At 39.2% G+C, this 23,963-nt stretch overlaps 3 protein-coding genes across 3 annotated transcripts; 1 reads left to right on the plus strand and 2 right to left on the minus strand.

Annotated features, from left to right (window-relative positions):
- Nucleotides 1-4,442: 4,442 nt before the first annotated feature.
- Nucleotides 4,443-6,596, minus strand: LOC128742326 (carboxylesterase 5A). The gene is made up of 2 exons (XM_053838657.1): nt 4,806-6,596; nt 4,443-4,746 (listed from the first exon to the last, which is right to left on the minus strand). Exons 1-2 carry the CDS (start codon nt 6,548-6,550, stop codon nt 4,572-4,574), a joined length of 1,920 nt encoding a protein of 639 aa, XP_053694632.1. The 5' UTR covers nt 6,551-6,596; the 3' UTR covers nt 4,443-4,571.
- Nucleotides 6,597-7,560: 964 nt separating this feature from the next.
- Nucleotides 7,561-8,022, minus strand: LOC128739873 (ataxin-8-like; the record flags this gene model as incomplete). Its single annotated transcript, XM_053835374.1, has 1 exon — nt 7,561-8,022. A coding segment is annotated over one exon (462 nt), but the record flags the coding sequence as incomplete, so codon positions are not given.
- A 596-nt stretch (nt 8,023-8,618) lies between these two features.
- On the plus strand, nt 8,619-18,834 carry LOC128739875 (acetylcholine receptor subunit alpha-like 2). Its single transcript, XM_053835378.1, has 5 exons — nt 8,619-8,657; nt 10,395-10,554; nt 10,766-11,169; nt 18,073-18,254; nt 18,612-18,834. The coding sequence occupies exons 1-5, from the start codon at nt 8,619-8,621 to the stop codon at nt 18,832-18,834; spliced, it is 1,008 nt and encodes a 335-aa protein (XP_053691353.1).
- The last annotated feature ends 5,129 nt before the right edge of the window (nt 18,835-23,963 follow it).

A 23,963-nucleotide genomic window follows, 5' to 3' on the forward strand; every position in this document is an offset into this window, starting at 1 on the left:
ACATTCCGTAACGCAAATTGCACAGTGAACGCGGCGTCTTCATGATATTAGCCATTATTGGGTAATTGGGTACCATACGGTAGCAGCGCCAGCGTCATCGTTCAACAAGTGTTAATACTGACCGAACTCCGAGGCTGATTACCTAGTCCCAGTAGATACAACTTTTCAAATTAAATTAACTAAAGTGTACTCTGCATGAGCATACTCCCACTGGACTCAGCTTCTCATTAAATAATCAACTTACATATTGCTACAGAGAGCTTGACTGTGGTTAACTCTCGTGCAATATTTCGGTATTTCCAGCAGTAAATTTTCTCAGAATGAGTGTACCTAATTATAAATTTGTTCTATGTTTCTCTAATATTTAAATTCATTTTCATTAATCTTCACCGTTTCATTTTTCCCACGACAGTGCAAGTTACGAGTCGCGACATATTAAACAAACAATGTCATGTACAAATTTGTCTTGTTTATTTATATAAGCAAGCACTCAGTTGGTACATATGTAATGAGAATAAAATATTATCGTAAATTATCAAAGGAATAAAGGAATAACCAAAGTAAAATTAGCTGCACGTTTTCTGTTAATAATATATTCAATATGGAAAGTTGCTTTGATCAATCAGCCGCACAGATACGAAACACATTACCATACTATTCTACGGTTTTATATGCCCCGTTAGGAAAACATTGCCATAAACTCGACGCGATTTATCTGGATAGCTTTTACCACCCTCACATCTTGTTTGTTTATATATCTCGTAAACCGTGCTTTGAGTCTAGCTTTTGAATTTTGATTTCTTCTAGTGCCTGATTTGGTTTTATTGCGCAGATAAACTTCAATTCAGATTCTTAATTTTCAAGGTGATCGCAGTGGAAATAAAAAATCAATTTTAAATTTAAATTACTTGATAGTGTCAAATAGATTGTTAAATTAAAAATCTCGTTTCACGATCCAACCAATATCCTTACTTTTTGTTGTGCTATGATAGCAACTGCTATTCCATTTGCCTTGACAAAATCACCGTCCACCATGCACCTCCATTAGCACACTTTTGTGACGAATAATGGGGCGTCTATGGCTGACGACGAATAATGGGGCCCCTATGGGGCTGACATCACCCTTTCAAAATTCAACACAACTTGATGTGCATATTCACCAAGTTTCATTGAAGAATTAATGTAAATAAACAACTTTGCATACCTACACTACGGGATGAACCAGTTTCTCAAAGGATTTACATTCTATTTTCACTATTCAACTGAAAATTGATCCTACTTTTTAGGTAAAATCTAAATATAAATGAATGTTCAGACCAGAACAAGAAGCAAACGATGCTTCTGAGGTTGGCGAAAACTGGTGCCTTAACATGCATCACAAATTTTGCGTTCACTATGACTTTTTCAAATATTTAATCTTAATTTTTATACTGAAAACGTAGCACAAAAGTTTCTACAATGTTTCTGTTTATTGTATACTAAGCAGTTTCATCGATATGGAACTATATAGCAATGAACTTTGCGTTTCTTGTTTTTATCTACATAAGTGGCGTTTTCTGGTGCCGTTACCCTATTGAAATACCTAATAATGCACCCACTTAAGACTCACTTGACATCGAATGATTCGATTCTCCTAGGATTGAAGCTAACCTAGCCGCCCAGTTAGCTTCGAGGTACGATTCTGGTCTAACAAGCCAGTCATCGTATGTTCGAATCTCGAGTACGGAACCCCCTTTCCAGAAATCCAGAAGTCCAAAAGTGACCTATTCACCAGAAAGTTGCTTAATAACTAACTCATTCTTCTTCTTAGGTGGCTTGCCAACCTAAGACAAGGCCTATTGAACAAAGTTTCTCCAATTCCTCGGACACCGAGTACTCTCCGCCAGATCTCGCTCCACCTGGTCTAACCATCTTGCTCGCTGCGCTCCTTATCGTCTTGTTCCTACCGGATTTGAGGCGAACACAATCTTTGCAGGATAGTTGTCTGGCATTCTTGCAACATGCCCTGCCCATCGTATCCGTCCAGCTTTAGCCACCTTCTGGATACCGCCTCCTAATCTCACGGCTGGTATCATTGTCCGCCGTTACCAGTGAGCCAAGGTAGACAAACTCAAACTCATCGCCGTCGATCAATATACTGTTGCCCAAGCGGCGTCGTCAATCCATTATCCAACAGCACTCCAAAATCTTTAATACACTGTACGCGAAGAAGACGTTGGCCAGAGACAGTATAATCATATTCACGTTTTCTGTGAAACGACATTACGTTACATTTCTCTACACTTACAAGCGTTAAACAGTTTGCATCACACCAGCACAAAAACGTGTTCAAGTACTTCTGCAGTTCCACACAGTCATTCAGGCACGTAATAGTTTGAAAAATTTTAGTATCGTCAGCGAAAAACAGTCGACAACCATGTGGAAGCAGAAATGAGACATCATTTATGAAAATCGGAAAGAGCAGCGAGCCTAGGTTGCTGCCTGGCGGAACTCCAGATTGATTGGAGAAACAGCTTGAGACAGTAGTTCCTAATTTCACACATAAGCTTCTGTTTGTCAGGTAAGATCTGAACCAGCATACGGCATCCGTAGATACACCCAGTCGCTCCATTGAGGCACTGAGAACGGTGATCGCTCGATGGTTCTCACAGCCCAACTTGTCGCCCTTTTTATAGATCGGGTAGATAACCCCATATTTCCACTCCTCCGGTAGCTGTTCCGTATACCAAATTCTAACAATTAGCTGGTGCATACAAACGGCCAGCTTTTCTGGTCCCATTTTAATAAGCTTCGCTCCGATGCCATCTTTCCCAGCTTTTTTGTTGTTCTTTAGCTACATGATGGCCTCCTTAACTTCGCCTATCGTTGGGGCTGCCACCTCTTCTCGTTTGTTGCACCGTCGAAATCGCTTTCCCCGCCGCCATGGTTCTCCGCCTGGGCGCCATTCAGGTGTTCGTCGAAGTGCTGCTTCCACCTATCGGTCACCTCACGATCGTCCGTCAGAATACTGCCAGTCTTATCCCGACACATTTCGGTACGCGGCACAAAGCCTTTGAGGGATCCATTCAGTTTCTGGTAGAACTTTTGCGTTTCCGGAGAACGATACAGCCGCTCCAACTCTTCATATTCCTGCTCTTCCAGGTAGCGCTCTTTCTCCCGAAAGATTTGGTTTCGCTGTATCTTCTTTTGTTTGTGTCTTTCTACGTTCTGACGTGTGGCACTGCGTATCTTGGCCGCCCGCGCAGCGTTCTCTTCATCCATCACCCTCCTACATTCATTGTCAAACCAATCGTTCCGCTGATTCCGGGCCACATGCCCGATGGAGCTCTCCGCTACACTGCTAATAGCTGTTTTGATGGCGTTCCAACAGTCCTCGAGAGGAGCTTCGTCCAGCTCGTCCTCTTCCAGCAGCGCAGCTTCGAGTGAATGCGCATAGTTTGCGGAGACGTCTGGCTGTTTCAGCCGCGTGAGATCTAACCGAGGCTGGCGTACCGAATGTTGTTCACAACGGAGAGTCTTGGGCGTATCTTAACCATCTAGTGGTCCGAGTCAACATCAGCGCTTTGATAGGATCTGACGTCGATAATGTCTGAGAAGTACCGACTGTCGATCAAAACGTGGTCGATCTGTGATTCTGTCTGATTTGGTGACCTCCAAGTGTACTTGTGATGGATTCTGTACTGGAAAAAGGTACTATGTACGGCCATGTTCTTGGAGGCGGCGAGTTTGATAAGTCTTAGGCCCATTTCATTGGTCCGCTGGTGTGCGCTGAACCTTCCAATCAGCGGTTTGTATTCCTACTCCTGGCCTACTTACTTCTGAGTAGGCCTAGTACTTCTGAGGTGGGGACTGTGCACGTTGATGTTGCTTGTATTGAAGAATCGGCCCTTGATTCTCAACCTGCACATTCGAGGATTGATTGGCCACCACCCAATCACCCGTTCCCGCATCTCGCCCATCACTATGAAAGCTGTACCCAGCTGGTTTGTATTGGCGCAGATCTGGTAGATGGTATGCCCATCTCTGAAAGTACGTACCGTTGAACTCTTCTAGCACACCTCCTGCAGTGCAACGACGTCGAACTTGCGGCTCTGCAATACGTCGGAGAGCACTCGAGTGCTCCCTTGGAAGTTGAGAGATCGGCAGTTCCACGTCCCGAATTTCCAATCCATAGTCCTTTTTCATAGCGTAGGTCTATTCCAATTGTTCCAGTAAGAATTTCCTTGTTCTTCGTTCCGTGCTTTAGTATTTTTCATGGTGGCGGCTTGCAAAGCCTGCTGCACCAACCCCCTGTTTCGCTGGAGTGCCAACGAAGCTCGAAGGGCCCTCCTTCCCTATCGGCCTATACGACCTCGGCTTCCACCGGGGTTGGAATAACTAACTCATAAAAGGGTTAATAAAGATTCCAGTATATTAAGACTTGTGTAAGTTTTCTTTAATGCGAATTCAGTTTATATACAGAATTACATATTTGCTTAATAGAATCACTCTAATATTTTTCGTTACAACCGTTGTATTGGTATGTATCATACATTGTGTTGAATATAGACAAAAAAGTGTGTTCATATAGATTAAAACAAACCGAAAACTTTGGCAGGTTGTTGTATCGGAATTTTCGGTCCTGGTAATATCCCAGCAATTCCACTCACAACTTTTCCAAGATCCTCTAACCCATCGGCTAAGAATTTACAAGATGTTGCTTGCAGTGCCTGTAGATTTGCTCCCCAAATCGATAACTGACAGATTCTGAGAAATAAGAAATTCATTTATATACACAGCCACAATGTTTTCTAACAAAAACCTACCTGAAATCATTCTCTAGGGAAAGTTCCTCACCTATTTTTACGTATGGAGTACCTTTGCTAGTGAAGGCCTTGAATAAACTGTCCTCCCTCTGGTTGCTAGAGTTCATATGCACAAACTTCGCAACGAATGTGGCGAAAGCTTGCCGTGCGTTGATGTCTCGTTTGGATTTTACTGCCGATTTTTCAATAAAATTTCCAAATATGTCATGTGTTTCAAACAGTATACCCAATTCGTCTCCATGCCCTACAGCATCTTTCCGTACAGTCGAACTTTTTTTCGAAACAATTGGCAGTCCGGAGAGAAAATCAACTCCATTCGTATTATCCGATCGATGCTCAAAACTATAAAAATATGCCTTAGATAATTTGTTCCAAGATTGTGCGGTAACTACGGCTGGTAAGTTAAATACAGCATCAGTAGTAGTTTCCACGAGCTTGTCGAAAACTTTCGTTACATTCCATGATTTTGGTACTTGTAAATACTTCGACAAATCCAATACACTACCTAAAGAATCCAATAATGCAACAGATTTATTCGGATTCAGGAAATCTTCCAATCCAACCGATTTACTGGCACTCATTAGAAAATTTGTGGTGGACGCGAATGAATTTTCAATTTCCTTGACATCAATTGCATTAGCAGTCTCGTCCTTGGTCACTCCTATTAGCAAAGGAATATTGGGCGCGTTTCCACTTTTAAGCGTAACTGATGGTTCTTCCGTTAGTATACCCGTCAACCCGCGACCATCATCATGTTGTTCCACAACTGGACTAACTCCGACATTTCCACTTAATGCTTTTACAGCTTTTTCATTGCTTAAACGACTAACTTGCAGCTCGCTATCAACCTTGATAATGTCGTCGATTGACTTCTCCCGCATACACTGCACAATCTCGGTTTCATTGCCAGCCGAACAACCATGAGCTGAAACAATTTGATTCAAAGATACCTTCGGTTCTGAATCGTAAGAGTCTGGCTGCAATGACGAACCTGACATCGCAACAACACCAGTGATTGAACTGCGAGCCATTGTGGCTGACGATAAAATCATTGCTGCTCTGGCTCCGGAACCATGTCCAATCAGTTTAATTTGATTGGGGTCTCCTCCGAACCATGAAATATAATCTTTCACCCAACGGACCGCTGTTGCCATATCGAGCAAAGCGAGATTTCCAGAAAAATCTCTACTCCCATCGCCGATGATGCCAAATGATCCTAAACGGTACTGAATTGGAATAAATATTACCCCGTTCTGCGTTAATGGCTCTGCTCCGTACTGTGCCGCCGATCCATAGCGGTAGCCCCCACCATGTATCCACACGACCACCGGCAAACCGGTAGATTCATCAGGCATTTGAGGAGAAAAGATGTTCAGTAACAAGCAATCTTCATTTCCGACCACTCTGTAAGGATTGTTTGGCTCCGGTTGAGGGCAGGGAGGACCATTATTAATTGCATCTATGTCACCGCTTAATCGCTTGAAACGTGGCCGCTGGAAACGGTATTCCCCGACGGGAGCATCCGCATAGCGTATTCCCCGAAACGAGTACAAACCAGTCTGCCTATTACGAGTTCCTTCGAGGCGGGCGGATTTTCCCACGTATCGCACAAAAACCACCGGATCATCGACCGGCGGTGGCGCCGCTTGTATTCCACCGACAATGCCCTCGCAGCGCTTCACGACGCCAAGTAGCAGCATCAGCAATAAACTGGCCGAAATAATCGATAAACGGCTCGGGTACATAGTTGCGCTCTGCCTGGCATAAAAATCGACTCCAACCAATTCAATAGCTCAACATATTTGTCGACCGTTGCCTTGTTACTGGTTATGAAAGTGGCTCGCATGCAAGGGCATGCCTCAACGGTAAATATACATCTCGCTTATCAACTTGCTGCTGCGGAAGTGTTTTTTTTTGTACGTCATAAAATATGTGCATTTTGAACTATGTGTATGTGTGTATCAACCCGGGTATATGTGCTCCACTCACGTAAGCATAACTATGATTTTTATTGCTTGTGATAAACTCATACACGAATCGCCGTTTTAATAGATATTAGGACTGTTATCATACAAGACGATTGCAAACATAAAATTGTGGTCTTGCTGAAAATAGAAATTCACAATCGGTTGGTCCTTAGTTTTTTCGGTAGAAACATGATAAAGTGCATTTTAAAATATTTCATAATTAATGAATAAGAAAAAAAACAAAAATTTGATACCTGCGTAGTTTTTGATAGTTTTCCTCTTTCGTGAAAATTACCGTGAAATTTTTTTTGCTGGCCGCTTAGAGGCTCATTCCAAGGAGTATATAACTATAAAACTTAGATTTAATGCAGTATTGTTGTGAAATTATAAGATTGATTTATTCTACACCAATTTATATCTTTAAACTCGATTTTTGTAACTTTTATTTAAAGTTACGACTTGAAAATGTACTTGCAAATTATCGCAGTGATATTCCTCATTGTTTACACTTTGCTAGTTGCGCCCTAATCGTGAATCACTCCGGAAAGAATATTCCACCCTTTTCCTAAGTAATACAGCCTGTTGGTCGAGGGATACCAGTATCTGCCAACACGAATTTTTTTTTTATTTATTTTTTTAGATTATAGTCATTTTACTAACTTGGGTCACTCGTGACTTCAGCAGGGTTGGGATTTGAACCCACGTCCTGGGCGAACTCGTGATGTCACCTTTATTGGGTCTTTTGGTTCGTTCGTACAATCTTACACGGAGTGCAACTACGGGTCTATCTATCTAAGCCAACCTTGTTGTTGTTGTTGTTGTTGTTGTTGTTGTTGTTGTTGTTGTTGTTGTTGTTGTTGTTGTTGTTGTTGTTGTTGTTGTTGTTGTTGTTGTTGTTGTTGTTGTTGTTGTTGTTGTTGTTGTTGTTGTTGTTGTTGTTGTTGTTGTTGTTGTTGTTGTTGTTGTTGTTGTTGTTGTTGTTGTTGTTGTTGTTGTTGTTGTTGTTGTTGTGGTTGTTGTGGTTGTTGTTGTTGTTGTTGTTGTTGTTGTTGTTGTTGTTGTTGTTGTTGTTGTTGTTGTTGTTGTTGTTGTTGTTGTTGTTGTTGTTGTTGTTGTTGTTGTTGTTGTTGTTGTTGTTGTTGTTGTTGTTGTTGTTGTTGTTGTTGTTGTTGTTGTTGTTGTTGTTGTTGTTGTTGTTGTTGTTGTTGTTGCTGTTGTTGTTGTTGTTGTTGTTGTTGTTGTTGTTGTTGTTGTTGTTGTTGTTGTTGTTCTTCCACACGATTGTGAGGAACGTGGTGCTCGAGCCACAGATGCTGGTCATACATTCTCACTCTCAATTGTCTCAAAGAGATAGTGAAAAGTCAGTTAGTTATACATTAAACTATTCATAACCGATTACATGCAACTACATCGCAGCAAAACGGATACAGACTACCTAATTTATAATAACCTCGTTTGACAATATTTCGATTTAGAACGAACGAAACAAGCGGCACTAATGTAATTATATTGGCTTTGAACCACTCTATTATACTTACACTATGCTATCATTCTGAAAACGTTGCCATGTTTATCGAATCGATTAAGGTTAGCTGTCTTTGTTTAAGCAGCGCACTTTTCGTATGGTACAACTTTTCCAGAATTTACAGAATGCATTACCGACAAAATTTATTACAGAGAACATAACCTAGCGATCCACCCACCGCAAAGCGTTCAGCGTGGCGACGAAAACACAAAACGCAGAGCGTACCGTATATCATGTGCTGTGCTATTTGTGATATGCTCCATAGCTATACACAGAAATCAACATACTAAAATCATTGTAATTTCTCATCGGAAACCGAAAATGCCCCAAGCTTCCTACATAGAATGTGAAATTCGCACTGTACGTTTCGGTGACTGGCGCGTGCTTTAATATGTGAAACTAGAACGAGCTTTTGGTGATCGATGGTTGGGATGAAATCGCCCGGGGAGAACCAATTTCATTTATTGCCTATCAACAAACAGCCATTCAGCAAAAACACGACTTATGAGCCTCGAACGGCAAGCAAGCCACAATATTCAAGCCAGAGTTTTTAGTTTAACAAGACACTCTCTTGCAGTGCATTTAATTTTACGGATTAGAACTTTTTTCGTGTATGATTGGTAATTGAGTAGGTTTCATAGTTATGGAACAAAAAGGTCTTAGAATATTCATGTCGTTTTTATATGTAAGTGCTAACCGTTTTAGGAATGAAACCAGTGCTTAGAAAATTTGGGGTCACCGATTATTCCCAAAACATTCCAACAGAAATGTTAAGCTTTTCTTGGGCTTCGCTTACATATATTTCAAAAATTCATAACTCTTGAAAGCTTTGTAGAAAAAATATTTTTTTAACAAAATGCTTACCTCCTAGAAAATCATTATCTAGAAAGTTTTCCACAAAAATCAGAAACTACTTATGCATTTATGCAATGAAATTTTTGCATTTTAGTCTTGTTCGTCACGAAATGCTGTGTTTTTTGTCCGCAACTGCAAATACCTTACCATTTCATAAGTTTTCTTGCGAATTTATCGACTAAACTGAATATGAACTTGCTAGGAACATCACCTTGACAAGTGGCATCTTCGAACTTGTGTCCGGAAAGGTGCCAATAATACATCTTCACGTACGTTTCGTCATACACGAGGAAGCACTTCGTAAGAATCACATTGTACAACTTCCGAATAGTTTATTTGACCACTAGATCTTGCTGCAATGTCCTGTTTGGTTGCTGCGAAGTACTTCTCGTTCTACGAATCCTTATGACGCTGCCCAGTATTTACCCAGACGACATCATAGGGTTACCCCTAATCGTTCGCAACACCCTTAAATACAGCTTCCGATCATCAGTTCCACTACGACACTTGCTATAATCCTGCCGATCAATAGTATGCCGTTCACAGAAATGTTTGAGAGCGTTGCATACGGTCAATTTAGCCAAATTCATCGACTTCGCGATTTTTGGGAACGTCGGACTTTCGAAGTGGGTGTCCAAAATTTATTTTGGGTTCACGGATTCCATCAAGCATAACTTCTTTGATATAAAATTAATCGGAACGAACTTGTCAGCACTGAAAGAGCAAACATTTCAAAACAAACTACTATCAAAACATTCTAGATCCGACCACTAGGAGCGCTGCAGTAATACAGACGTTACGTACAGATATTAAACGACTCAAGCCTTAATTATAATTTCAACAAAGAGTCGGTATAGAACGTAAATTTGCACCAAAATATACTTTTCAATATATGCAACAACTGAATAAACAACAGATATTTTAAGCAATCGCTTGCATTGGCGTGAGAAAAATCTATCAATTATTAGTAGGATATTCGCTCAAGCAAGCATAAAACTTCGCCGATTGAAACCGTCGGTCAAATCGGAACAAATTCATTGGCAACTGTACTGTATGTCAGCAGCTGTCGATTGTGATTTCATGCGATGTGCATTCTGTAGCATCCATGAAAAATTCATAACCGAACTGAAAATCATACCCGGAAGAATGTTACTCTCTTGCTTGCAAGTGTTTCGAAATCGTAAGCCACCGGTTACCATGTGTATTCTGGTTTATCTATATTCTATATCTTTCCCCCTGCAGATCGATCTTAAACATAAAAATCAACTAAATAACTCCGACAACATGGTCAAGATTGGAATCGACTTGCGAGAGTACTATCCTAGCGTCGAGTGGGACATTCTTGGAGTACCAGCAGAACGCCATGAGAAATACTATCCGTGCTGTGCAGAGCCATATCCTGGTGAGTAATCGAATTTTTCTAAGTGTGTATCATTTGTCAGATTCTCCCCTGTTCGGCTTTTCTTCTCGGAAGCGGAAAAGAATTTTTCACATGGGACGCATTCGTATTCTTCCACTGCACCAATTTCACATGTCTGGCTTGTTTCGCTCGGCTGCATTCCATGCGCTAATGTTTTTTTCGTACTTTCCATTTCCATTTCGTTTCATTGCAGATATTTTCTTTAACATCACATTACGACGAAAGACGCTGTTCTACACAGTCAATTTAATAATACCTTGTGTTGGTATTTCCTATCTATCCGTGCTCGTGTTCTACCTACCGGCTGATTCAGGTGAAAAAATTGCATTATGCATCAGCATTCTGCTATCGCAAACCATGTTCTTCCTCCTGATATCGGAAATCATTCCCTCTACCTCGTTGGCTTTGCCACTGCTTGGAAAATACCTCCTATTCACAATGATACTAGTAGGGTTGAGCGTCGTGATCACCATTATTATACTGAATATCCACTATCGCAAGCCGAGCACTCACAAGATGGCACCGTGGGTCAGGAAATTCTTTATCCTGCGTCTACCAAAATTGCTCCTGATGCGGGTGCCAAACGATTTGCTGAAGGTAAGTTGGATTTTGTCTATCAATTGCCAATGCAGAGCACGACCTGTGCAAGATCGCACACACCCACACCCATACACATACCCCGACAGGAACAACCTAGCGCAGGTGTTGAACTCACATTTGAAGCAATTTGCAATTGTTTGCCTCGTGCGCAGCCGAAGAAGCACTCATACTAAACATGTCCATTTGCATGCATCGGTGCATATACACAGCGCGTTTCCGGAAGTGCACCGAACACGTTCGTGATTTAGTTGTTCCGTGCTGTATTTGAAAAAAAGAAGCTATCTTTACTTTTTGAACCGAAAAATCAGATGCGTGTACCAGAACTATGTGCATGTCCAAACTAAATAACAAATTGGGTGTATGAAAAGGTTCTGTTAGATACATATTATGATGTTTCAATGCATCAATAATATTATGCAGGAATTATCATATTATTGCTAATATTTATTATTTATATTTTGAATGATTCTTGAAACCGTAATGTCACTGAGACCATATTAGCAATTTCATATAGTAAACAGATCGCAATAATTCCATGAAAAAAAATAGATCGAAATTTTAAAATGGTCTTGTTAAAAAGTTATGTACCTTCTTGTTTCTTTTCAGAAAATTTTAGATTCGTGTTGTTTTATTTGGTATTTAGAGTATCCCCTTGAGTAAAGGTGGTCTGAAACCCACCATTTTTTGGACTTTTTTTCGTAAATTTATAATTTATGAACCACTGAACCGATGGTAATGACTTTGATACCGAATGAAAAACATTTCAATTGGCATTTCAGGAAAAATATTAGGTAGGGGAGAGACGTCTACAGTGAGACACTTTTTTTCCAAAAAATTTAAATTTTTTTTGATGATAGCTACCAACGCGCTCTTCAATCTATTTGAAAGGTGTATCCTTCTAGTTACCTGAAAAAAAGTTTCAGTCGTTTTGGTTATAAGCTAAATTAGTTACAACCACAAACGTGGAGGTGTATTTTTGTCTCACTGTTAACCAATAGGTGGGAAGAGTGAGACAACGAATATTGCATATTGAGACACCAATTTAAAATCGATTTAAACCATATTTTTGTGTAATAGAGAACATGTTTATTGTGTCGTGTTGTTTATTGTGTCTATAAAGCATACATTATTATGGCTATGATTGAAAATTCCGATTATTTTCACACATACATGTATGCTCATATAAACGACAAATCCTGGACATCTGACTTTTAACCTACACTTCAGAATTCATTTACAGTCAATTCCTATGGATTGATTTGCAATTGAACACAAAAAAAATTTCAACAAAATTTGCATGGCAAAAGCTATGTCTCAGTGTCACCCACGACTCTGTGTCTCACCGTTGCCAATAGGAATGTTTTATGAAATATAGTGAACTAGCGGATTTACAAACAATTCGATTGTCATATTTTTTCAAATATTTACTCTTATTAGTATGTGATGCCATGCAGTAATTTTAATTTTAATTTAATATGTATTTTGTTGTTGAAAATCACTTGAAAATGTTTGCGACAAAATTTACTTTGACCCCCCAAAAACTAATTTTTGTTGAAAAATATATTTAAAAATCAACAAATTTTTCTCAAACTACATAATGCAATGTAGGTTCGCAAACTTGACTTTGCATGAAAATATCATGGATCTTGAATGTTTTATGACGTAGCTATTCCCGTTGACTCACTGTTCCTGTTGTCTTACTGTTGACATACTCAGGGGAAAAAACAAATTGAATTTTTTAATCGAGCAAAAAAAATTTGGATTTTAGGCATTTTTATTTTAAGTTCAAACGTGAAAACCAAATCTATTCTTGCTTTTAATTTACGTTATTAATTTCCATGCAAAAATCTACGAAAAAAGACAAAAACGAAAGATATTTTTTTTTGCCGATTTTCGGAAATTCCGCTGTTTAAATTTCCATGCTAGAAGCGTTAACTCAACTCGTATACTCATTTTTCAAATTTTTCAGGTTGTAGGGCCCACAGACAATTGATGTTATAAAAAAATTTTAACTCATATCCTACAAATTATTTTTATGCCCGCCGATTTTTCATGCCAATTTCCAAGGGGGGGGGGGACAAAAACTTTTGGAATGATTTGCAATGACCTAAAAGCACCCAAATTTTGTGTTTCTCGTTTGCGCGGGGTAAAATGCCCCACTTGCAGTATAATATGCCCAATGCGGTAATTTGAGTATTTCTACCAGTGACAGGCCAACTCTATTTTGAAGAAAGTAAAACTATTTCCGTTGTTTTCAAAATATCGTATTTTTATGTAAAACAAGCTGACCTGACAAACTTCGTATTGCCACAAATTAAACTGTGTTGTACATAAATCGTGAATCTCGGATGACCTTTGTCACAATCTTGAGTTTTGCAAGTTTCTGGGGAGTTCATGGGTGTTTTAATATACATATTTTCCTCACAGTAAAGTAGAAAACAACTCCCCTCATTGCTTAGTCTGATAAAATAAAGCGGATAGCATTTAAACAATCACCATCATTACAAACCATTTCGCCGAATACCATTTTGCGGAACACCAATTCTCGGTTGACCATAACGCGGAATATAGAGTTTCGCAGAATACCATCTCACGGAAAAACTTTTCGTAGAAAGTACCATTTCGCAGGGGTGACCCAACTGAAGGAAAGTAATAGAGGTCAGTAGATCTAGGAAAATAAATAAACCTAGATCGAGGTGATCTCTACGTGGGGCTGCCCCCCGTAGTGGCCAGCGCCTCCGAAGGCAGGTCGCCGGCAACACTCGCGGTCTCTTGCGCTAAATTATCTAATGTTACTATTGATAGGTTTTGGTCGTCTTGTTATTGATTAATGTTTTATGAGAGTCTAAAATTTCTCGAGTTCGATTAGTTTTTGAGTTACGCAAAAATTTCTCTTTTATTTGTATGAGAGTCCTTATCCCCCTACCACAGGGTTGAGGGGTCTCAAACCATCATTGAAAAAAATCCTGCCTCCAAAACCCACCACATTCCAAATTTGGTTCCATTTGCATTTGCTTCTCGAGTTATGAGGAAATTTGTATTTCATTTGTATGGGAGCCCCCTCTCCTAAAAAGATAAAGGGTCCTAATTCATCATAGAAAAAATTCTTGTCTCCAAAAACACCCGCATGTCAAATTTTGTTCCATTTGCTTGATTAGTTCTCGAGGTATGAGGAAATTTGTATTTCATTTGTATGGAAGCCCCCCCTCTTATAAGGGAGAGGGGTCATTATTCCCCTCCTAAAGAGAGGAGGGGTCTCAATTCACCATAGAAAAAAAATGCCCGCAAAAACACCCACATGCTAAATTAGGTTCCATTTGCTTGATTAGTTCTCGAGTTATGAGGAAATTTGTATTTCATTTGTATGGGAACCCCCCTCCTAAAAAGGTAAGGGGTCTCAATTCATCATAGAACAAAATCATGCCTCCAAAAACACCCACATGCCGAATATGGTTCCATTTGATGAATTAGTTCTCGAGTTATGAGGAAATTTGTATTTCATTTGTATAGGAGCCCCCCCTCCTTAAGTGGGGAAAGGTTTCAATTCACCATAGAAAAAATTCTTGTCTCCAAAAACACCCACATGTCAAATTTTGTTCCATTTGCTTGATTAGTTCTCGAGTTATGAGGAAATTTGTTTTTCATTTGTATGGAAGCCCCCCCTCTTAAAAGGGAGAGGGGTTATTATTCCGCTCCTAAAGAGAGGTTCTCAATTCACCATAGAAAAAAAATTGCCTACAAAAACACCCACATGCTTAATTTGGTTCCATTTGCTTGATTAGTTCTCGAGTTATGCAGAAATTTTTGTTTCATTTGTATGGGAGCCCCCCCCCCCCCTTAGTGGGGGAGGGGTCTCTAACCATCATAAAAACCTTCCCTGGCACCAAAAACCCCTACATGCAAATTTTCACGCCTATCGGTTCAGTAGTTTTCGATTCTATATGGAACATAGAGCAGACAGAAATCCATTTTTATAGGCATAGATTTGTATGGGAGCTCCCCCTCTTAGTGGGGGAAGGGGTCTTTTGCCATCGATAGAATCTTCCCTAGTCCCAAAAACCCCTACTTGCAAATTTTCACGCCGATCGGTTCAGTAGTTTTCGATTCTATAAGGAACATACGGACAGACAGACAGACAGAAATCCATTTTTATAGGTATAGATAAACCTAGTTTCGGCCTTCTGGTGCACTTTTTCTTTTCTGCATGAGGCACATTATACTGCAACTGTGGCATTTTGCACCGCATATTTGAATTACTTGAAATTTGGACGTGGGTAATAAATTATTCCCACCAGGGTTACTCTACAATACTAATTGAATTAAATAATGGCAATTGACTTCAACTTAGATCTGTTTACCTATGTTTATAGCCACATTTGCAAGTGGGGCAAATTGCACCACGGCAAGTGGGGCATATTGGCCTGCTTTTACTTATTTGAAAAAATATTAAATGCCAAAGCAAATCAAGCGTTTCATATCGTTATTTTTGGCAGGGATGTCTTTTTGAAGTTCACTTCACGCAATCGAATTTCAACAACCGGTTATTTACAGATTTTGACAAGAAAATAGCTTATGGATACGACGCCAAAAGTTACATCGAAAGCTGCTCATAAACAAATTTATTTTTGTTTTGTTTTTACAGCATGTGATAACAGTAATACTTGCATAGTAGGCTAGTTCCATCAAGTACTATGGTTTCTGGGTGGTTTTTCATTTTAATTTCGCTTGTTTAGGGAAAAACGAAGGGGGGCACATTAGCCAAGGGGTACGTTATACACAATTCCCCTACTTCTCTAATAGATGGAAATCCAAATTTTCGTACAATTGCAAATATGTTGAAAACAATCATTCTTTCTTTCTAAAATGCTGAGACGGTTTTACATGTCAAAAATTCAGGAAGATATATTTGTTTATCTTTGAGGTACATGTACGTAGCGTTTGGATAATGCAATGGAGCCGCACGGTGTTCTTACTTAAGGTTCATACACGCGTCATTGATTTCTGGGATTTCAAAAGTAGTTTTTATGCTCAAAAGAAAAGATATGTGTTAACGCAATGATAATTTTTTGTAAACATATCTCTAGTTTTGAGCATAAAACTACACTAAAAAAAATCGGCACATCAAGTTTACGTGAAAACATAGGTTATTCTCATCCATCACACTTTTCATGTAACATTCACATGAATTATTGGTAACTCGCACTCATACTAACCAGTTTACGTGCGATTCCGGTAAATTTTATTAACTTTCCTATTAGCTAGTACATGAAGTTCATGTAAGTTGCTGTACAGAAATTTACATGATTTTTCACGTGGATGCGACGTGCCAATTTTTTTGAGTGTACTGTTGAAATGTCAGAAATCAATGACGCGTGTATGAACCTTAAGGAAGAACACCATGCGTTAATATTCGATTAATATTCGATTACATAAAGTACTTAAGGTGAAATGAGTCGTCATTGATTTTGTATATTTCAAAAGCAGTTTTTTAGTTTGAAACAAAAATTCTACTCATGAAAATATATTTGCTGTGTTCAGATTGGCAAGAAGAATGCAGGGAATACATTTTTAAATACAGAAACCCTGCTTTGTGCCCCAAAGCTGCGTCCGGAATTGGGCTTTCTGCCCAAAAGTTAATAACTGCTAGTTTCCCGTTAAGAGTACTCTCCTATATCATATTGTTTGTTCAATCACAAGTGGTAACTTTTCAACACTAAGAGAATTGCATTACTTACTATTGTTACGATTTGTTTGCTTACGCAATTAAGACTACACTCAGATCGCTTATTACGCGAAGAATACATTCCGCGTAAATCAAAATCGCTTAAAAATACCGCGTAAGTTTCAAAATTCGCGTAAGAAAAAAACGTGTAAATTCCGAAATTCGCATAAAAAACCAAAAATTCGTAAAAGTTTACGTTCATGATCGCGTATAGTGTCATGTATAAGTAAATAAAAAATATTAAAATACCCCGTGGTGGTCAAACACGACGAGATTGCCAAAGCGACGTGGGCAACAGCGCTGACAGTCTCTGTCGCACTAACAGAGTAGATAACAGTCTATCTTCTCTCCGGCAGAAACAAAGAGCAGTCATATAAAAATAATACCATCGCAAGAGGAATGTGTGATGCGTGTGCGGGATGATAGAGTCGAGAGAATGGTAACAAAATTAGGACTAACTGGTACAACGGGTGCTGGTAGTTTAGTTAGTAAAACAGTCGAGCACCATCAATTGAAAGACTGTGAGTGCGACCTAGCATTGCACTAACCGATATCTGTTTGGTCTATATCGAAATTTTCAGTTCACTCAATTTTTCTTTCTTCGCATCATCGCATCAGACATTCCTCTCTTCCTAAAAATAGACAAAAATTCGCATAAAAAACTTTGTTGATTTTAACACTACGCGAAAAAAATAGACTAATTGAGCACATACGCGCAAATTCCGAAAATCGCGTAAAAAACGCGTAGATTCCGAAATTTGCGTTAAAATTGTCGCGTAAAAAACTTACAGCGTAAAAAGCGACTTCAGTGTATTTACTAATAGAGATTAAAACATAGGTGTCTAGTGAAAAAAGAAAAACGAAAATAAGACAAACCATTTTTCAATCATATTTCTTGTCGAAAACACAGAAAATTGTGTTTATATGAATTGCATCTATGGATAAGTGATTCAACATGTTGTTCTGCATTTTAAAGCAGAAAATACTACATTTTAAGCCAATTTATTTTCAATTGATTAAAATAGGCGACCACTGCTTAATCCGGTCCTCACCCTAACTTCTGTTTCTCGTCAAATTGAGGCGCTGTTTTCGATGTACGAAATTGGTCAGCATAATACACTAAAACGTTGAACTGCACAACAGGGAGAGCACGTTTTATTAATTTCCCATTCCCATAGGAATTAGCGGCCAATAAAATAAACTACGGAATCAAGATCAGCAAGAGCAAATTTGGTGCAGCACTGGCAGCACACTCACAAATGCAGCAAAATTCGGGTGGATCCAGCCCCGATTCAATAAGGCACATGCAGGGTCGTCCCGGAGGATGCAATGGACTGCACACCACAACAGCCACTAACAGGTTAGTACAGAAAAAACGAGGAATAAATTAAAATTTTGTTTTGCGTTAGTTTCATCGAGTGTGACAGTTGAGAAAAAAATTGTTACGCCTTGAAATCAAGCTTCCCATTTTAAGATAATTGAAATATAGAAATTGTGAATTATATTAGAAACTAAAAAATAAGCCAACCAAAACTAAACATTTCATACACTTACTCAATGAAGCAAGCTTACGGAATGACTCAAACCGACGCGTGATCACCTCATTACGATCCTATCGCAATAAATGTATTTTATGCTTACCATTTGACTCCCCTAGCCGAAGCAAATATCTAGCATAAATGGATTTTTTTTCACGATGTGTGTTTACTCTCAACAGATTCAGCGGGCTGGTAGAGGCTCTCGGTGGTGGCCTTAGTAGTCTCGGGGGCTACAACGGGCTTCCTTCGGTTATGTCTGGCTTGGACGAGTCTCTGAGCGACGTGGCGCCAAGGAAGAAATACCCATTCGAGTTGGAAAAGGCCATTCATAACGTTATGTTTATACAGCACCATATGCAGCGCCAGGATGAATTCAATGCGGTAAGTTTGGCCGAAAGCTAGTTCTTTTTGTAAAGATAAGAAATCCTTATCTCAGTGTGTGTGATTGAATGTACGTATCTGTGTACGTACGTACCATACATATATGGTAAAGGAAAAAAATCCTTCTCATTGCCAACCGAGCACCAAGAAAGACAGGACACTGTTTGCCAACTCAATCATAGCAGAATCGCTTTGCAACCCCGAACCACCCACTAAAATCATTGTTGTTGCGGTAGGCGTTCAAGCGAGACTACTCGAGTCATGTTCAATGGTTTATACTTTTCTTGCCATTGAAGATTACTCATTTACATTGCTAGTAGTTCTGCCGGCATTGATTTTTTTATATCATACCATTATCGTGAAAGTATAGTGCTTTAATGTTCAAGATTGCCTGCAATCTCATATCTTATTTGTATAATTGAAAGCATTTGAAAACACCGCCCGGAGAGAAACTTATCATTGAATAATTGCATCTGCACTCCCTGCTACAGATAAGGTTGGCTGATTATATTTCTTCTTTTGTACTTTTTATTATGCCGGCATGCCTGAACCCACTTACGCCTTGGACCGACTACAACCTGGCACTGCTCCCGAAAAAAATAAAAAATGCCTATAACAATAATACAGGAGGATCAAGATTGGGGATTTGTGGCGATGGTATTGGATCGTTTGTTTTTATGGTTATTTACAATAGCGTCATTATTCGGCACGTTCGCAATCTTGTGCGAGGCGCCATCCTTGTACGACGATACCAAGCCGATCGACATCGAGTACTCCATTATTGCTCAAAAGCTGTTCAATCTTACTGTAAAGGATCCGCGACACGCCTAAGTATCGGATTTTTAGCCAGCGTAAAAGCATCAGGATATCGTGAAACATTATCTCCAAGCAGAACGAGTTTGATTGCCAAGCTGTTTGTCTTCGCAACGCTATCGGAAATTAACTTAATCCCAGCAACTGGGGCTTCCGAAGGGGGAATGTAAAACTGTACGTAAGTGTTTTCGAATAAAATCGAGTAAGCAATTCTTCGCCGTGTTCATACATTACATCACGAAAAAACAGTGATAAATATTCACTGGCAAATAACAACGTATGGTAAAAACCAGTGAAAGTGACTATCAATTACAATGTAAGGCACTTTTTACACGATTGAATTAAATTGCAATGTTTCAGATTACATTTTTGATGACTTAGAATGGTTCCTTCAATATCACAGCCTAAATTTCTTATTTAACGCAAAAAATACAAGTTATTGGTATACCAACATATATTCACAAACAAACACACGAAACACTTGCATCCACGCCCACGCAAAAACCACTCATTTATCTAAAAAGCATATTTCACATGTTGCTTCAAGTGTTCAATCTAAAACCTTACAAGTGTAAAAACCCTACAAATTTAAGTTACTCCGTAAAAAGCTTAAAAGAGAGTGTTAGTTATGCAAGCAAAATGTGTAGGACGATAATTTTTAAAGGATTTCCTTCTATGTGTCATGTCAGTTCGTCAGTGGCTTCATTTAAATGAAATGAAGCGTGACTGGGTGTTTCCGTATTATTATTTGTATAAAAACAATGCCTTATTTCTCGCCTGACATTTCACGGTGACAGAAGCAAAGCCTTGGGCTTAAACGTCTTTCTAAGACTTGATCTTTCTATATCGACAGACTTCGCAGACTCCTGTTAGAGTACACGACAATTACGGAGCTATTGCAACGATTCAGCTGACGTGGAGGCTTGCTTACTGGCAGGGATGCCACATATAATTCTGTGTTTTTTGTTGAAAAAATCTGACAATCTGTACGGCGAAGAAAAATATCTGTGCAAAAATCTGTCCAATGCAAAACAATGAGAGTGAAAGAGATAGAGAGTCATTTTGCTGACTATTTCCGTCTCTTTCACTCTCATGTAAAAGCTCAAAAATCTGTTTAATCTGCGTAATTTGGCGAAAATCTGTATTCTGTGCACACAGATTCTGTACAGGCGATTTCTTTCAAATATCTGTTAAACACAGAATAATCTGTGCATGTGGCAACCCTGCTTACTGGCCGACTGGCGATTTTACGTAGGCATAAAAGCATTTCAATGCAATTTTCTTAAGAATTATCTAGCGTATGAGGCCAGCAACTATTTCATTCGAAGAAGATGCGTTGAAGTGCATTTGAATCTTCTTGATACCTAAGCGAAAGAGAGAAAGCACAAAAAAACTCTTATTTGCAGACAGAAACTCTTCAAAAAACGAAATTTAATGAGATTTGAATTGAGTAATTTTGTCACGGATAGAAATTCATTCTCCAAAATGAGCAAAATGACGCATGATCTCGGATTTTTGCTTATGCTTTATGAAAATACACCATGAATAATAATCATGATATCACAAACTTGTTACGGTACAACACAACACAAAATCATGAATTTTGAATTCATGATTTTGTGCGGTCTCATATGACAGTTTAGTCATAATTTCACAGCAATTCAAGCTTTATGGTAGGTATCATGATTTTATTCATATTGGAATCGGATTTCTTTCCGTGTATGCAGGTAAGTCAGTACGAGAAAGATTGATAGTGTAAACCAAATGGCTTTTATTTACATACAACACTCCCAATTTAAAGTTAATTTACGGTGTTTTTATTTACCTCGTTTGATTTAAATTCTGTGCTTTTTTGCTCCATAAATACCAATAAACTAAGCCGTTAAACAGTGCATATTATAACGAACTTTCGTCACGAAGGTTGCTGGCGGAGAGTTTTCCGGTATGAGAAATATTTTATTAGGATAGGTATATGTTTAATTGCGAAGGAATTGTTTGTTTGAGTGGTTCGAGAGTTTACGATTTCAATGCATCAACTGTGCACCACCAGAATATATGATGAATCAATTCGTTTCGTGTCCATAATGAACAATTTGAAATCGTTATCATACAGCTTGTTTTCGACGCTAGTCACTTCAACTGTACTATGCGGACTTGGATATTGTGATATCGAAACGAAATGAAAAGTAAACCTAATTGGACTTCAAAACATTGAAAAATAATATTTTTTTATAACGGTAGCTTTTTACAATCAACGGAGGAGACGGTATAAGAAAGTAATTAAACAAAGATGTTGATAGGATCCAAATAGAATTGGACCAGGCGTACAGGGGAAAGATCGGGTAATTAGGTAATGGAGGGTCATTATAGCAACGCTTGAGAAGTTGTGACCGTTCTATTTTATTCAAGCTGTGGGATCAGCGAATCAAACCAAGCAATATTCGGTGCCAATTGTAATCGGATTCGAACCCACTCGTTCTCCCAGATCCTGTGGATCGCCGATAGTGATGAACCTTTGAACCACAGCGGACTGAACAAAAGGGAGACTTCACAACCCCTTGATTAGGCGTGCGGCGTACATTTCACTCTTCGACAAATCATCGGGAGTACAACTTGCCCACGCATCATATTTTCGTGAATTTCAAGGCAGCATACGATACAGTTGAACGCGAACAGCTATGACAGATAATGCGCAAGTACGGGTTTCCGGACAAACTGACGCATCTGATTAAAACTAGCCTGGAGCGATTGAAGTGCTACGTACGCGTTTCGAGTCTCCAGTCCTTTCGATTCGCCCAGAGGATTGCGGCAAGGGTACAGACTGTCCTGTATGTTATTCAATATCGCTATTGAAGGTGAGATCCGGCTACCGAGCATCGAAATCTTCAGCAAGAGTAGCCAACTCCTAGCCTTTGCAGACGATCTCGACATTATTACTAGAAACCTTAGAACGGCGGAGGCAATCTATGCCACAGTAAAAAGTGAGACTAGCTGCGTCGAAAACCAAATACATGGTAAAAAGAGGCTCCAGATAAAGTAAAGTTTATCTCCCACGGACCGTGACTATTGATGGCGATGAATTGGAAGTGGTTGAAGAATTCGTATATTTGGGATCCCTGGTCACCGCCGACAATAATACGAGTAAGGAGATTCAACGCCACATTCCAATTAGAAGTCGAGCCTACTTTTCCCTCCGCAAGACGCTTAGAGGAGCATACGCCACCGCACAAAGCTGACGATGTACAAAACGCTAATCAGGCCGGCAGGCCTCTATGGACTTGAGACAATAACTTTGCTTACGGAAGACATACGTGCACTTCCCTTATTTATACGAAAGATGTTGCGAACGAGTTTTGGCTAAGTAAAAACGGAAAACGGAGAGTGGCGTAGGCGTATGAACCACTTGGATCAGCTTGGATAAAAAGCTTAAGCAACTTCTTAGGCGTTGCTTCAATGACCCTCCCTTATCTAATTTTCCGATCTTTTCCCTTCACGCCTGGTCCCATTCTGTTGGATCCTATCAACATCTTTGATTCATTGCATTCTTTTACCGTCGTCTACCCGGTATATTTTTTAATATACATACGTAATACATACGTAATACATACGTAATACATACGTAATACATACGTAAGCTTTCAACAGAACAACGCCGAAAAATTGTACACTTAGAGTTAGAATGGCAGGTGTAACTGAGAAAACCGAGAGACCAGCGATCAGGAAGTTCAATGAAAATTCGTTTGAGGATAAACTGGGTCACAAAAAGATGCTCCAGCTTGCATAAAAACGATAGTAGATAGTAGAAATTGTGAACACTGAACTGTCGTACTAATATTGTTTCAACAGCATTATCCAAAAAAAATGAATTTTTAACATTTTTGTTGTATTTTTGTTAAAAGCAGGGTGCGTCCTTATTTTCAGGGACAGTCTTAAACCCTAATCACTTTTTTACTTTTTTTTACTTTTTATTTTTAGTCACCGTAACAATTTTGTAGAATGTTTCGTTGATGTTTTTCGGTGAAATCCCTAATCCCTAATCGTTTGTCCGTTTCCGTAGCCTGGGTCTATACGGCTTGTTTCCGAAAGTATTTGCATTGTTTACTTTATACTAATATATTTTACGGCTCACTTTTGGGCGAGCCGGCACGTGTTAAAAAAATCTATTTCTTCTAAAATTTCTCTTTGTTTTCCGATGACTGAAATTTTTTTCTTCAGCGTACGCGTACCGTATAGTTTCGGTCGGAATAGCATCAAGGGGAATAAATCCATGGTTCAATAAACTGATATCGAAACTAATTATACATTTCAATTATATTATTCCATATGTAAGTGTACTA

The sequence above is a fragment of the Sabethes cyaneus genome, chromosome 3 (assembly GCF_943734655.1).
Source record: "Sabethes cyaneus chromosome 3, idSabCyanKW18_F2, whole genome shotgun sequence".
In the NCBI taxonomy this organism is placed as follows: domain Eukaryota; kingdom Metazoa; phylum Arthropoda; class Insecta; order Diptera; family Culicidae; genus Sabethes; species Sabethes cyaneus.

What these genes read in the sequence shown, in the direction of transcription:
- LOC128742326 (XM_053838657.1), bottom strand. Translation starts at nt 6,550, where the DNA reads ATGTACCCGAGCCGTTTATCGATTATTTCGGCCAGTTTATTGCTGATG. An exon ending in TCCCTAGAGAATGATTTCAG is followed by an intron (nt 4,747 to 4,805) that starts GTAGGTTTTTGT and finishes CTTATTTCTCAG; the next exon opens with AATCTGTCAGTTATCGATTT.
- LOC128739875 (XM_053835378.1), top strand. Translation starts at nt 8,619, where the DNA reads ATGCCCCAAGCTTCCTACATAGAATGTGAAATTCGCACT. An exon ending in CTGTGCAGAGCCATATCCTG is followed by an intron (nt 10,555 to 10,765) that starts GTGAGTAATCGA and finishes GTTTCATTGCAG; the next exon opens with ATATTTTCTTTAACATCACA. An exon ending in ACCACAACAGCCACTAACAG is followed by an intron (nt 18,255 to 18,611) that starts GTTAGTACAGAA and finishes TACTCTCAACAG; the next exon opens with ATTCAGCGGGCTGGTAGAGG.